Source organism: Pungitius pungitius, chromosome 9 (assembly GCF_949316345.1).
Source record: "Pungitius pungitius chromosome 9, fPunPun2.1, whole genome shotgun sequence".
In the NCBI taxonomy this organism is placed as follows: Eukaryota; Metazoa; Chordata; class Actinopteri; order Perciformes; family Gasterosteidae; genus Pungitius; species Pungitius pungitius.
Genome location: NC_084908.1, coordinates 160159 through 172675, shown reverse-complemented (window position 1 = coordinate 172675; position 12517 = coordinate 160159). Strand labels below are relative to the sequence as shown.

Genomic DNA, 12517 nt, shown 5'->3' with positions numbered 1-12517 from the left:
GGTCCCTTTTCTTCCCAAGAAACTTCTGTATGAAAGACGACACGTGCAATGAAGCTTCGATGTGGTGACCAATGCCCTGCGTACGGGGTGTTATTTGTATTCAGTAACACATTTTAGCTGCAGATGTGCAAACAGCTGCTCAAAGTCACCCAACATTTAATGAAAGTAATGCGCAAAAATAAAAACTCCAATTAGAACATTAGTATCAAGTCTGTAAACTGAACTACAAAAATCCCATGATCTCTTAAATCGGATGTTTAAATAAGTCCGTAAAAACATAATTGTAACTTGTGTTCAGTCTCGTTTACATACAAATTACAACAGCACTTTAGTGGGATGTAGATTTCAGTCATGTGTCTGAATCTTAAGTAAAAAAATATTTTAAAAATCGTATAATCCCACAAGATCTCTTGAAGATAACCCCTACACAAATGTGTGAACACACACACACACAGATCAATCATCAAAGCGAACTGATCGACAGGCATTGATGTCGATGGAGAACTTCTTATTGGCTGGTGCACTGAACCCAAGTCCTGATGCCCTGTTACTGACGTCCATTCTGCGCGACTGAGCGCGTTCAAACTCTCCCAGAAGCCCTTGCTGCAGCTGCTGCTGTGCGTCCTCCCCCAGTGCCATGTTTGCTCGGTCAGAGCTGCCCACAGCCGGCTGGAATCCCTTTTTGAAGCCTCCCATCAACCGGAGGAACTTTTGCTGCTGTTCAGAGGTGTTGAACTGGGCCGTGGCCCACGGGCCGACACCCTGAGGAACACATAGTGGGGGGGGGGGGGGGGGGGGGATATGAGAGGCTGATGTAACACCTAAAGCACCCATTGTTCATCCTGAGGAGTACTGCTTGTTCTGTAAAAAACAAAAACAATTTCTATTGATTGTCCTCCTAAATTTTGACAAAACACCGAAGAGGATGCTCTCAGACTACAGATAACCACTCGAAGAAGTGTAAAATACACGTTTACCAGGAAGAGTGGGTCCCAAGAGGATGCTATCGAGTGTCTCTCTGGGAAACAGGGTGCAGTTTGTGCTTTACCAAACATAGAGATGAGACCTTTAAGAAATCTCTGCCCTTGTGAGGGAAAATAAGCCGATGGGAAACTTCAGAGTTTGATGCTCTTTAAAAGAAGCTGCTCATACTGACCAGTGGTTTGTCTGGTTTCTGAGGTTGGGAGGCCTTGTCGATCTCCATTTGTAAAGCCAGTCTTCTCTCCTGCGACACACCGAAACACACTTTGTCAAACTTAACTGCATAAAACACACCATGAAAGCAATTGACATTTTGATGGGAATAAAATAAATAGTTGTCTCACTACGAGGACAGTTTAACGTTTTGTGGTGATTTGCTTAATTTACATACACACGAGACACCGACAGATATCAATGATATCAATGTTGACTATTTGCACATTAGGATAAATCGCACCAAACACACGATGGACAGAACACAAGGGGCCTGTTTACCTGGTTTATGGTGACCTCATCCGTGTTTCCAGCCTTCTTTGACAGGAAGACCACGTCGCAGGGGTTTGACTCCTGAAACACAAACAAGGTTCACTCTCCAAACACAAAACCATCAGGTCTGAGCCCAGTGTCGCTGCCGCCTAAAAGTAGGCACTCACATCTGGGTGTTCCACCTCTTCTTTAATTTTCCTCTTTTTTGCTCCAGTTCCAGAACTCAGATCCTTCATTTTTGTTTCCACCCTGGAGGAGCCCTTCTTATTCTTCTTCTTCTTCTTGCTTGCTGTGTCCGGGTCTACTGTTTCAGTCTCCTCAACTTCATTAAGAATTAATTGTTCTTCCTCTTCCTCCTTTGAGTTCTCCACGATCCTCTTCTTCTTCTTCTTCTTCGGCTGTTTCTCCTTTATTTTGCTGACCTCCACAGAAACTTCCTCCACCTTTTTGCTTTTCTTAGGCTTCTTCTCTTCTTTATCCATAATTGAAATATCAGTCTTTGTGGGGGGGTTTTTCTTATCGTTCTCCAACTCTTGGCCTGATGGTGATTTCCTCTTTTTGCCTTTTCTCTGAGGCGCCGCTGATGTCATTTCATGGACATCAGCAGTGGTTTGTTTTTTCATCTTCCTTTTAACTTTTACTTCTTCAACATCACAAGTATCTCCATTCTCAGTCACTTCTGGTGATTTTTTCTTTTTTGTTCCTGTAGTGGTTTTCATTTTCTTCTTTTCTTTAACTTGCTTCCCACTTTTCTCTTTATTTACAACCAAAATACGAGTTTCCTTCTTGGGCATTGTCCCCTTCCTGCATTGATGTTCTTCGTCGTCCTCTTCATTTTGCTTTACATTTTGAACGGACCTATTTTTAGTTTTCTTCAGCTTCCTCGGACTCTCTTCCACTTCTTCTGTTACTGAAGTGAGCTGTGCAGTCTTCTTCTTCTTCTTCTGGCTGACTTCTTTGTCATTTCCATCCTTGACCAAAGAACCATTCATTGATTCAGTGACAATTTTCTTTTTCTTTGTCTTTTTTTGCTCAGCAATGTCATCCAAAGAATCCTCATCTATAACAATGATATCAAGCCTTTTGACCTTCTTCTTGTCTTTTTTCCCATCATCAGCAGCGATGCTTTTCTTTACAGAGGGAGAGGCTTGTTCTTTTGTGGATTTCTTCTTCTTTTCCGCCTTCACTTTCGCCATACCAACCGCAACAGACTGCTGGCTTTTCTGGTGAGATGAATAGAATTACTGCACAACAATACCTTTTAAAAACAGGTGTGCAAGTGTAACGGGGCAATAAACACTAACCACGGGTTTGGCTAGCTCTCTGGGCTGCGACTGTTGATCAATATCTCTTTGCAGATCGAGTCGCTTCGCCTGTAGAGAACAGAGCAGAGTTCTCCTTAAATAGTACTTTTTTTGTTACAGTCCGTTTATCCGTATGACTTTTACCCAACAGCAACGTTGTTAATGCAGTTTATGATAAACGGGGCCTGCCTCAGTCTATTCAAACTCAAATGGAACTTTACTGCAGGATCTTCTCATTTAGTGACACATTGTGGACTATTGCTCACTCACTCATGCTTAGCTTTGTCTTCCAATGAGAACATTTATGATTCATGCAGTTATAGCACACAAAGTACAACCTGTATTGGTGGTAATCATGAGTACCGACAGGGTTTATTCCTTACACGTTTCAATTGGCTAGTACATTTCTTTTTTTATCCCATGTTGGATATCTGACGTTATATCACATCTGTACCTTGTCAACGGCGATCTTTTTGGATTCAATGGAACACTTTTCGGAGACAAAGATCACGTCCTCATCGGTTTCCGTCTGAAACATAAAACAGGCTTTCAGAGTTAACACGTGACTTAACCTTTACGTGAATGAAGACAGATGGACTTAAGACAAGTTAAGATGCAACCAACCCAGAGTGGTATCATATGTCTATTTTCAGCACAGTCTTCTTCAACCAGTACAGCCAGTACAACCCTACAGCCAGCACAACCAGTACAGTTAGTACAGTTAGCTCACAGCAGCTAACCAGAGAAGCTAAACGCTCAAACCGATGGAGAAACAAACTAGTTAGTTAGTTAGTTAGTCAGCTACACTGTGAAACACACGGATCATCGTTGCATACTGCACTAAGAACTTGATGAGCGATTTACTTACTTTGTACCTTTGAGAGCTCACGTGGATACCGCTTGGCTCTCTTCACCCGGAAGTAGTTACTCCTCCTTCCTGTTAGTGACGAGCCAGGCGTCCCTAGCAACAAGCCATGAGAATACACTTCGGAAGACAACTAGGAAGACTTAAATGTCTCGTGTCCTTTCATTGGGGCACAAGCCCAAATAGCGCAACCCGAGAGAACGTCTTCATCTCCCTCAACGTTGTGTCTCCAGTCGCACTGCGCATGCGCGGTACCCACAGCTCAGGATGTCCCAGGCGTTTTGTAATGTTCTCCTCTTGGACCCAACTTCAACAGGTTTAGTAGCAGATTAAGGCACGTAAGTGCTTATTAATGAATCACTACTCATTATCATTGTTTCAGTTGTGAAAACTAAGATGTTAATGCTAAAACTGGCCCAGTGTAAATTTTCCCTTTTATTGAACCAAATTAGTATCCACTTGCAGCAGTGAGTCTGCAACGTGTGGCACATCTACAAATAACTAAATGCACTCAAATAAACAAATCGATAACTTAGTTCAGAACACATGCCTCTTCTCTACGTGTTTGTGCTGGCCGAGTGAATATCTCCATCTCAATGAACTAATGCAGCCAGTGGATCCATTAGCGTGAATTAACAGGAGGAGGAAGAAAGAGCCGTTCAATCACCAGAAAATAATTAACAGAAAATATGCACTGATGTATTAGCCACTTAGTGCCAATCACAATACAGACATTCATGTTACGCTGCCAGAAACAAAGAGTCGTGCACAAACAGTGCATCACATGAGCATCTCAAATGGAAAATACAATTTTTACATTTGGAATTTTGACACAATCAAAATTCTGTTATATAGGGTTAATACATACAAATCTTGTGATCAAAAAGTTTTCAATTTACATACCTGAACGCACAATTGTACACAGAAGCAGGTTTTTTAGTTACCTAAGTCTTACAGCAAGTTAAGAATGGTCACAACATTCACATGGTTGGTGTTCTCTATTTTGACTCGATTAAATGAAAAACTGCAACCCTCAACTCAAGTATAACGCTGCCTCACAGTTACATTGCCAGTGGTGAGTCACCAATTCAAACAGTTTACATGCATTTGAACCTGTTTCTGATAAATTCACAGTGATGTATGTTTAAATGTTTTCTCTACAGTGCTGCTTAAAAGTAAAGTTTTTTATTGTTTTACCATGGGTTTCCAATTTGATCCGGTCCAGTTTTACATAAATTAAATGTCAGGTTTATGTTTATCCATTGCACTTTTATAGTAGCCAAAAACCACATGAAACGCAGGATTAGTGGATGTGCAAAAGTAAGTGAACCCCCAGCTGCATTGGTAAAGTCCAGTATGTAAAACATCCAAATAAAACACATTTGAGTGCTAAGCAGACTAATCAATTGAGACATCCATAGGAAAAGGGTTGGGCGATGCAGATTAAAAGTGAGAGGAAACCAACCAAACTAAAGTGCCGAGGCGTACAGACACAGATCAACAATGCCGAGAGGAGAGGAGATACCTGAGGACCTCAGGAAGAAGGAACTGACAGCCCATCAGTCTGTGGAGGCTATAACACCATCTCCAAAAGGTTCCAGCTGCATCCGTCCACTGTGAGACGAATCCTTCACAAATGGAGGGCGTTCAACGTGACCTCAACTCTGCCTAGAAGCGGACGCCCATCATCACTTCATCATTATTACATGACATTACATTACATGTCATTTAGCTTTTATCCAAGGCGACGTACAATAAGTGCATTTCATCACCACGGAGCACCGAGACCTGAAGCAGGCGCTACGAGGCAGATGTTCCTCCAACCGCTCTCAACTGGCTGAGTTCTGCAAGGAGGAATCTCCCCCCAGAAGGCATTTGTTTGAAGTAACGGGAGGTCCCACAAGCTACTAACGAAAATGCTTTACATACTTTCGTATGTCACATTTTCAATTTTTGTAAAATAAACCACTTTTGTTGAATAAATTATAACAAATACATTTGTCTTTGTTTGTGTCCATTATTTGGAAAATCTGCTTTACAAATGGGTGTTTGAATTTGCATTTAATAAGGCTATTTTACTTTTTTGTTCAAATACAATGACACAGTCGGGAGGGTTCACAGACTTTAAAGCAGCACTGCATATTTTTGATGGAAGTTGTAATTTAAAGGGATCTTGCATGCCAGAATATAATGAGATGTCGCCTTATACAAATATGATCTGTAGCCAGCAAAACAATCAAACCTCAAAGTCCATTTACTTGCTGTTCCAGAGGTTTTCATCATAACACTTGCAGATTTGGACCAGTTGATATGGAGTTGTAGATGTTTCTGAGCTCGTCAGATGGTTTTGTCATTGTGGTCTCCGATGTCAAGAATGAACTTTGCAACTCTAAAACTCTAAAACTGCTATTTCTTTTCCATATTTATATAAAAATTCTAGAAAACACTCAAAATACAATTCATTTGGACAAAATACATTACCTTTAAACTGCACTAAAGTGTGTCAGAAATGATTGTACATCCCAAATTCATAGATAAAGTGCAAAATTACAACCTCAAAATGTAAAACCTACTTCAGAATAGGTATTTCAGGGTTAAATGGCTTTTTATAAAGAAAAAAAAAGATTTATCCAACCCATTTTGTCTTTCAAACGACCACCCCCAGAATTCTGCACAAGCCATATTAAATGCATGAAGAATATATATTAATACACAGGGCGAAATGAGCCAAGCAGCACTGGTGGTAGAATGCAGACATGGAGGGAAACACACTGAGGCCTTTGGGTCTTCCCAGCACGAATTACAGATGCCAAGCAAGCATTGTGGGCGTATGCAGGTAATTTACATAAACAACCTAAAGCTTTGTCTTTTCTTTGTCATAGCTTGACGCGAGATAGAAAGAAAAGGAAAGTGTTGTTTTTATGAAGCGAACACCACTGATCAGTAAGCAACAACATTCATTTCGAGCTGCACACACAAATGTCTACTTCACTACATTCAAATAATCATTGTTACTTTCTCCAGGCCAAAACCACATTGAACACTGGTCCTAAATTTAAACCGTATACATGATGACATCAACCCTCCTCATAAGCTCCATGTGAGTGCATTTGTTTACATATTGTAATTTATATGCAATTTAAATTAAATTTAAAAAAAATTACATTCAGGAAGCTCTTTTACTTTCTCTTCCCTGCATTGTGCCCAGTCTGCTGATGAAAAAAGGCATCACACCAAACTTCAGCAAAAAAACACTATTAACAAAAGCTCCAAATTCTCCAGTTAAACCCATTCTGTGTGATACGTGGTGGCCTTAACGTATCCTCCTCCTCCTCCTCCTCCTCCTCCTCCTCCTCCTCCTTCTTCTTCTTCTTCTTCTTCTTAGGCAACAGGAATTTCCACAACCACACACCCATGCATCCAGTCTGGTCCCTTATTACCATAGCCGTCGTCCAGTGTAGTTGACTGGTGCTGTGGGCATCTACAAGAGAGACAAACATGTAGCCAACAAATGCTTTGCTTGTGTGTTGGATTTTGAAGCAAACGAGACAACCGTACACACATCCATACTCACCGTTCCACCATTCATGACCAGCGCCATCTCAGTGGGCTGGTAGACGTGGCCTCTGAAGGCTACGCCGGGACGCATGCTCCCCTGGCTGCTGGGGTACGTTCCACTTCGGAGAGCTGAGAGAAGAAGGCGAGATGAACCACACACACAAGTTAAAGCGCTCTCGCTGACACCCGATGGCTCCAGTTTCAGGAGATTTGACTGTGACTCAGTTCTGTTGCTGCTTCCACTCGTGTTGATCCTGGTTCCTTTTGCTTTAGTTCTTTGTGCATGTGGCTGCAGATAAGTATGGAGAGGAGCCTGTTGGATGAGCAGGCATTCTGTAAGGATCAATTAGACTTTTAGATTACCAGAGCAGACAGCCACATTATGCTCTGCTCTACTCTACCTACGTTGGTAGGAATATGGTCATTTTGATCTGCAATGCAATAGATTCAAATGTATCACGTAAAATCATATGTATTGTTCCTGTTTGATTTTTTTGATATTATAAATCAATCCATGAGACACGACACCCATCCCTTCTATTGGCCTCATACTTCCAATGATAGGAGCCAAATGTTTTGCATTCTTTTCTACGTCAGACTCCATAAAAGTTTTTGTTTGTTTTCTATTTTCTTTTCAATCCGTTTCTGTTGCCTAGCAACAGTGTTTCGAGGACCAATCATTAAATCCTAAAATGCCGATGACAGATATTTGTATTTCAACCATGTTGAAAGATAACCTAAGGAGTCGAAACAAGGCAGCATTTAACCTGCATTGTAAAAAGAAATGATTTCTTTTCAAACATATTCTTTATATTTGTTTTGCAAACATGCACAGTGACACACACACACACACACACACACACACAATTGCATGCGTTACATAAGCCTACTTGCACCATGCTCCTCCATAGAAAAAGCCTGGTTTTCAGGGAAGGGTCGGTGCGAGTGTGCCGGGTGCTCGTCTCCAAAAGGTGGAGGCGCTGACGTGTGACTGGTGTTGAAGAAGTCCTGCGTGTTGGACGCTGGAGGGTTTCGGAGACTCAGGTGCGCCTCTGGAATAGCGTGGAGAAGCAGCAGGATCCAGCCCTGAATGACCAGGGCAACCGCCAACGCCGGCTCATCCAACACCTTGGCATCCTTATTTCCTCCTCCACCTCCTCCTCCTCCTCCTCCTGACCTCTCCCCTTTCCCCTTCCCCCTCAGCGTCTGGCTGCCATAAAGATAAAAGCCCAGCCAGGCCACCCACAGCAACGCTGACGCCAGACTGGAAAGGAAGAGCCAGACGGCGTTGCACTTCCATCTCCGTTTTTCATTCTCTCCCTCTCTGTCTTCTTCACTCCCACCTCCTCCCTCTGCTCCCATCTCTCCTCCACACAGCACCACCCCTAAAGAAAGCCCCATGGCTATGAGGAGCAGCCCCAGGGTGTAGCTGCATGTCAGAGCAAAGTCTAAAGGCGGATATTCGCAGGCCGGGTGACCCTCCCTGACTACAGTCAGCAAGACCCATTCAGCCGAGATGATCCCCTGAACCAGGGCCAAGGCCAAACCCAGCGCAGCCAATGAGCTGCCCGAAGGGCTCGTCTCGCCCGCCACCAGCCTCCTGAGCCTCACGCCCTGCACCAGCAAGCTGGAGAAGCAGAGGGCAAAGAGGGGGCCCCAGAAGGCCCTGCGGACCACACACAGCGCCTGGTTCTTCCCCACCAAGAAAGCCAGCGAGATAGTGAAGAGCCCGAGGAGCGTGCCCAGCAGCAGGAGAAGAGGCCCCACGCCGGAGCGCCTGGCGGGGTCAGAAATGAAGCGGAGTTTGACCAGCAGGAGCACAGCGATGACCAGAGAGGCCAGGCCGCCGCTGCAGGCCACGGCCTCCAGGACCACGCCCCAGACCGAGTCCAGGTCACACAGCACTCTGTACGGAGGGTCCACATCCACGCTGCAACCCCGGGGAGGAGGAGAAGGGTGGGATGAGCCATAGCCAATCAGTGACACGAAGAGGATGATGACAGGGCTGACGGCCATCTTAGAGACACAGAGCAAAAAATAACGTAGTGATGGGTAGAAAGGTACGGGGGGAAAGATGTGATACTGGACTGAGGAGGGAGGCAGGAAGGTTAATGTTGTGATAAATTATACAGTACCTCAATGAGTCCCAACACAGACAAAAATGAATATACATATATATATATATATTTATATATTAAGATCCAATAATATTAGAGATCAATGTCTTTCTCTCACACACAAAAACACAAATACACACTCGCTCTCACAGCACAGAATTGAACTCCTTTTAGCACTGGGCAATAGTTTCCATGGGAACGGGAAACAGCGTGGGCTGACTACATCACATACTGGGCTTTTGAGAAATAGAGTTTCAACAGCACAGATCAATTCAGGCGTATGCGCATGTTTGTGCGTACTTGTGAGGACCTTTGTTGACGTAATTGCATCCCACACACCTGACATGAGCTTTCTTTTAACCCTGATGTTAAGTTAAAACTCTCAAACTGTGAATAATAATAATGTTCTCAGTTAAACAATAAACTCAGTTTCCAACAGGGATAGTAGACACACACACACACATAGAAAAAACATTGCAATGCATAAAAAGATTCAACTCACCTCAGATGAATTCGGGACTTGATGTCTTAATTATTGACAGTGAAGGGGAATCATCATGTGTCCACACCTTCAATTATAGTCTAAGTGTATTTTTTTTTATCGTCCCAGTTAATAAAATCCTTGCGGCAGCAGAAACAGAACCGTTTCCATTTTGTCTCTTGAGAAGCTCACAGCTTCCGATGTTTGTAAGTAGAAAATAGCACACTTTGTGGGACCAATGATGTCCTGCTGCTGCAGTGACACGTCCGGCTGCTCCGAGAAGAATCCACAATTATGATGCATGCCTTGGTACTTCACACACCCACATGGTCAAATATATCTTTCCTCTCTTACACTCTTCTCTCTCGCTCCCTCTGTCCTCCTCTTTCTATTCATTCAGTCTGCGCGCCTGGGTTTCTCTCTCCCTGCTTCACGCTGAATCTGCGGAGGTGTTAACAGAGACGCAATCCCAGCCCTGCCTCTGTTCTCCCACACATGGGAAGCCGGATTCGCTGTAGCACCTGTCTAAACAGCAATAAAATACACATAAATAAATAAAGTACAGGACACAAGCCTTGTAGTTCACAGCCAATCTGGCATTAGTCACCTGTTTGCACATCCTGCCGTTGCTTCCTGCCTACAGGCTCCTCGGTCCCTCCTAACCACCAGACACCCTCCGAACACCCTCCTAACCACCAGACACCCTCCGAACACCCTCCTAACCACCAGACACCCTCCGAACACCCTCCTAACCACCAGACACCCTCCTCGGTCCCTCCTAACCACCAGACACCCTCCGAACACCCTCCTAACCACCAGACACCCTCCGAACACCCTCCTAACCACCAGACACCCTCCGAACACCCTCCTAACCACCAGACACCCTCCGAACACCCTCCTAACCACCAGACACCCTCCTCGGTCCCTCCTAACCACCAGACACCCTCCTCGGTCCCTCCTAACCACCAAACACCCTCCGAACACCCTCCTAACCACCAGACACCCTCCGAACACCCTCCTAACCACCAGACACCCTCCTCGGTCCCTCCTAACCACCAGACACCCTCCGAACACCCTCATAACCACCAGACACCCTCCGAACACCCTCCTAACCACCAGACACCCTCCTCGGTCCCTCCTAACCACCAGACACCCTCCGAACACCCTCCTAACCACCAGACACCCTCCGAACACCCTCCTAACCACCAGACACCCTCCGAACACCCTTCTAACCAGCGGATTGGGCTCAAACCAATGGAGGTCTCTTCAGCAGCAAAGATGCCCGTTGGCGGTGCGCTGCAGACGGAAGACGGGCTCCAGAAGTAGAGGGGCAGATGGTTAATCTAAACACAGGCGAGCCATTTGGCCTCGTGGCCCGGCCCGGTAGAGGGTTACATAATACCCGTAATATGATTCAGCCACCAGTCACTCCTCAGAGTTGAAAATAATCTCCCCATCTGGAGAGATGGTTTCATGTGGGGTTGGACGCGAGGGGAAAGTGACAGCGAGCCAGCTGATCCAGTCCGTTTGGGTCCGGGTGAGAGAGATTAGTGCTGACAGAGTGGCAGGTAGAGGCCAAAGCTGCAGGAAAGCAGCGCAGACCTCCGCTGTGCCAGTCCAGACAGTCTGATGTCAAAGGGTTTTGATGGCTGATCGCTGAGGAATGGAGCGATGAGTGTATTTTTGTTTTCTAAAACGACCGGTCACACAAGTTAGACAGCTGTCTCTCATTGTTTCCGATCTCTAAGGAAACTAAGCTGAGCTGATTTAGCATAGAGTGTGTTAACTCTCAAGAAAGAAACAAGCCAAGAAGAAAGAAAACAAGGGCATCTCCTAAAGTGTCCATATTCTCTCAGTTACTCTTTGTCAAACGTTGAAATCCTAGTCTGAAAACACCTCCATACCAAAGGGTGCATTCATCATGTAGCAAAGTCAAGCGACTCCAAATGAAACACAACTGTTTGTTTCTCTATAATCCATCACCGACAGCACAATGAGTCAGAAGGGGGTCTCAGGAGGGTCCGAGGGTTTTTAATAGATCTGGGTATGAGCCCTACCGTCTGATATGCTTTCAGAGATAAACTGGATGGCTGCTGTTTTCTCACAGAGAGAACATCAATTACACTAAAAACTTTGGAAAAACATCTCGGCCACAGGTAGAATTCTTTATGAGAGACAAAAAAGACAGAGGTGTTGGACAACAAAATGATGACTCAGGGTATCAGCGCTAATCTGTGTAATCCAGTGGATACTATGGTCACAGCCTAATAGGGCTTTATTAAGTATGTCACATCCCATAATCCCATCTGTAACCCACTTACGGTCTCTCCTCAAACAGCTACATACAAATCCCAACCAGAGGGAAGTTTGTAAGGGAGGCTTGTTGGTGTCTGATGCGCAGATGTGTGAGAAAAAGGACTTCAGCTCACATTCGGTCGGCTCTATCTGCTGTCTATTGGGAGAACTGCAGGAAGCTTCTGTTCTGGGGTCTCAATAAACGAAACAGTGTTCAGCTTTGTTTGTTTTTTAGCCAAGTAGACAAACCCATTAATTTGTCGATTGCCGTTGATGAAGCATCGCAATCGGGAATTCTTGGTGATGCCATTTTGGAGATGCCTTGATTCTGCTTCTTCCGTTGCAAGGATATACTGTATATATACATACATAGAGTACCAGTCAACGGTTTGGACAAAGGGTTTTTCTCTGCAGACCTGATGATCCCTTT

General features: G+C 44.5%; 2 protein-coding genes across 6 annotated transcripts; one reads left to right on the top strand and one right to left on the bottom strand.

Moving 5' to 3' along the window:
- Window positions 1–139: 139 nt before the first annotated feature.
- Window positions 140–10513, bottom strand: LOC119218521 (G-protein coupled receptor family C group 5 member B). Of its 5 annotated transcripts, XM_037473025.2 has the most exons (8): window positions 3640–3804; window positions 3396–3459; window positions 3226–3300; window positions 2772–2840; window positions 1635–2690; window positions 1477–1548; window positions 1157–1225; window positions 140–762 (listed from the first exon to the last, which is right to left on the bottom strand). In XM_037473025.2, exons 2-8 carry the CDS (start codon window positions 3408–3410, stop codon window positions 457–459), a joined length of 1662 nt encoding a protein of 553 aa, XP_037328922.2. In that variant the 5' UTR covers window positions 3411–3459; window positions 3640–3804; the 3' UTR covers window positions 140–456. The 5 variants fall into 5 exon arrangements, with proteins under 5 accessions (XP_037328922.2, XP_037328923.2, XP_062420303.1 ...); XM_037473026.2 differs by lacking the exon at window positions 3396–3459 and having other exon boundaries at window positions 3640–3794; XM_062564319.1 differs by lacking the exon at window positions 3396–3459 and having other exon boundaries at window positions 3647–3794.
- On the top strand, window positions 9243–11118 carry LOC119217558 (uncharacterized). The gene is made up of 2 exons (XM_037471294.2): window positions 9243–9246; window positions 10436–11118. The coding sequence occupies exons 1-2, from the start codon at window positions 9243–9245 to the stop codon at window positions 11116–11118; spliced, it is 687 nt and encodes a 228-aa protein (XP_037327191.2).
- Window positions 11119–12517: the final 1399 nt, after the last annotated feature.

Coding starts and splice junctions, on each gene's coding strand:
- LOC119218521 (XM_037473025.2), bottom strand. Junction 1,549..1,634: donor AAGAGGTGGAACACCCAGAT/GTGAGTGCCTAC, acceptor TTTGTGTTTCAG/GAGTCAAACCCCTGCGACGT. Junction 763..1,156: donor AGAAACCAGACAAACCACTG/GTCAGTATGAGC, acceptor TGTGTTCCTCAG/GGTGTCGGCCCGTGGGCCAC.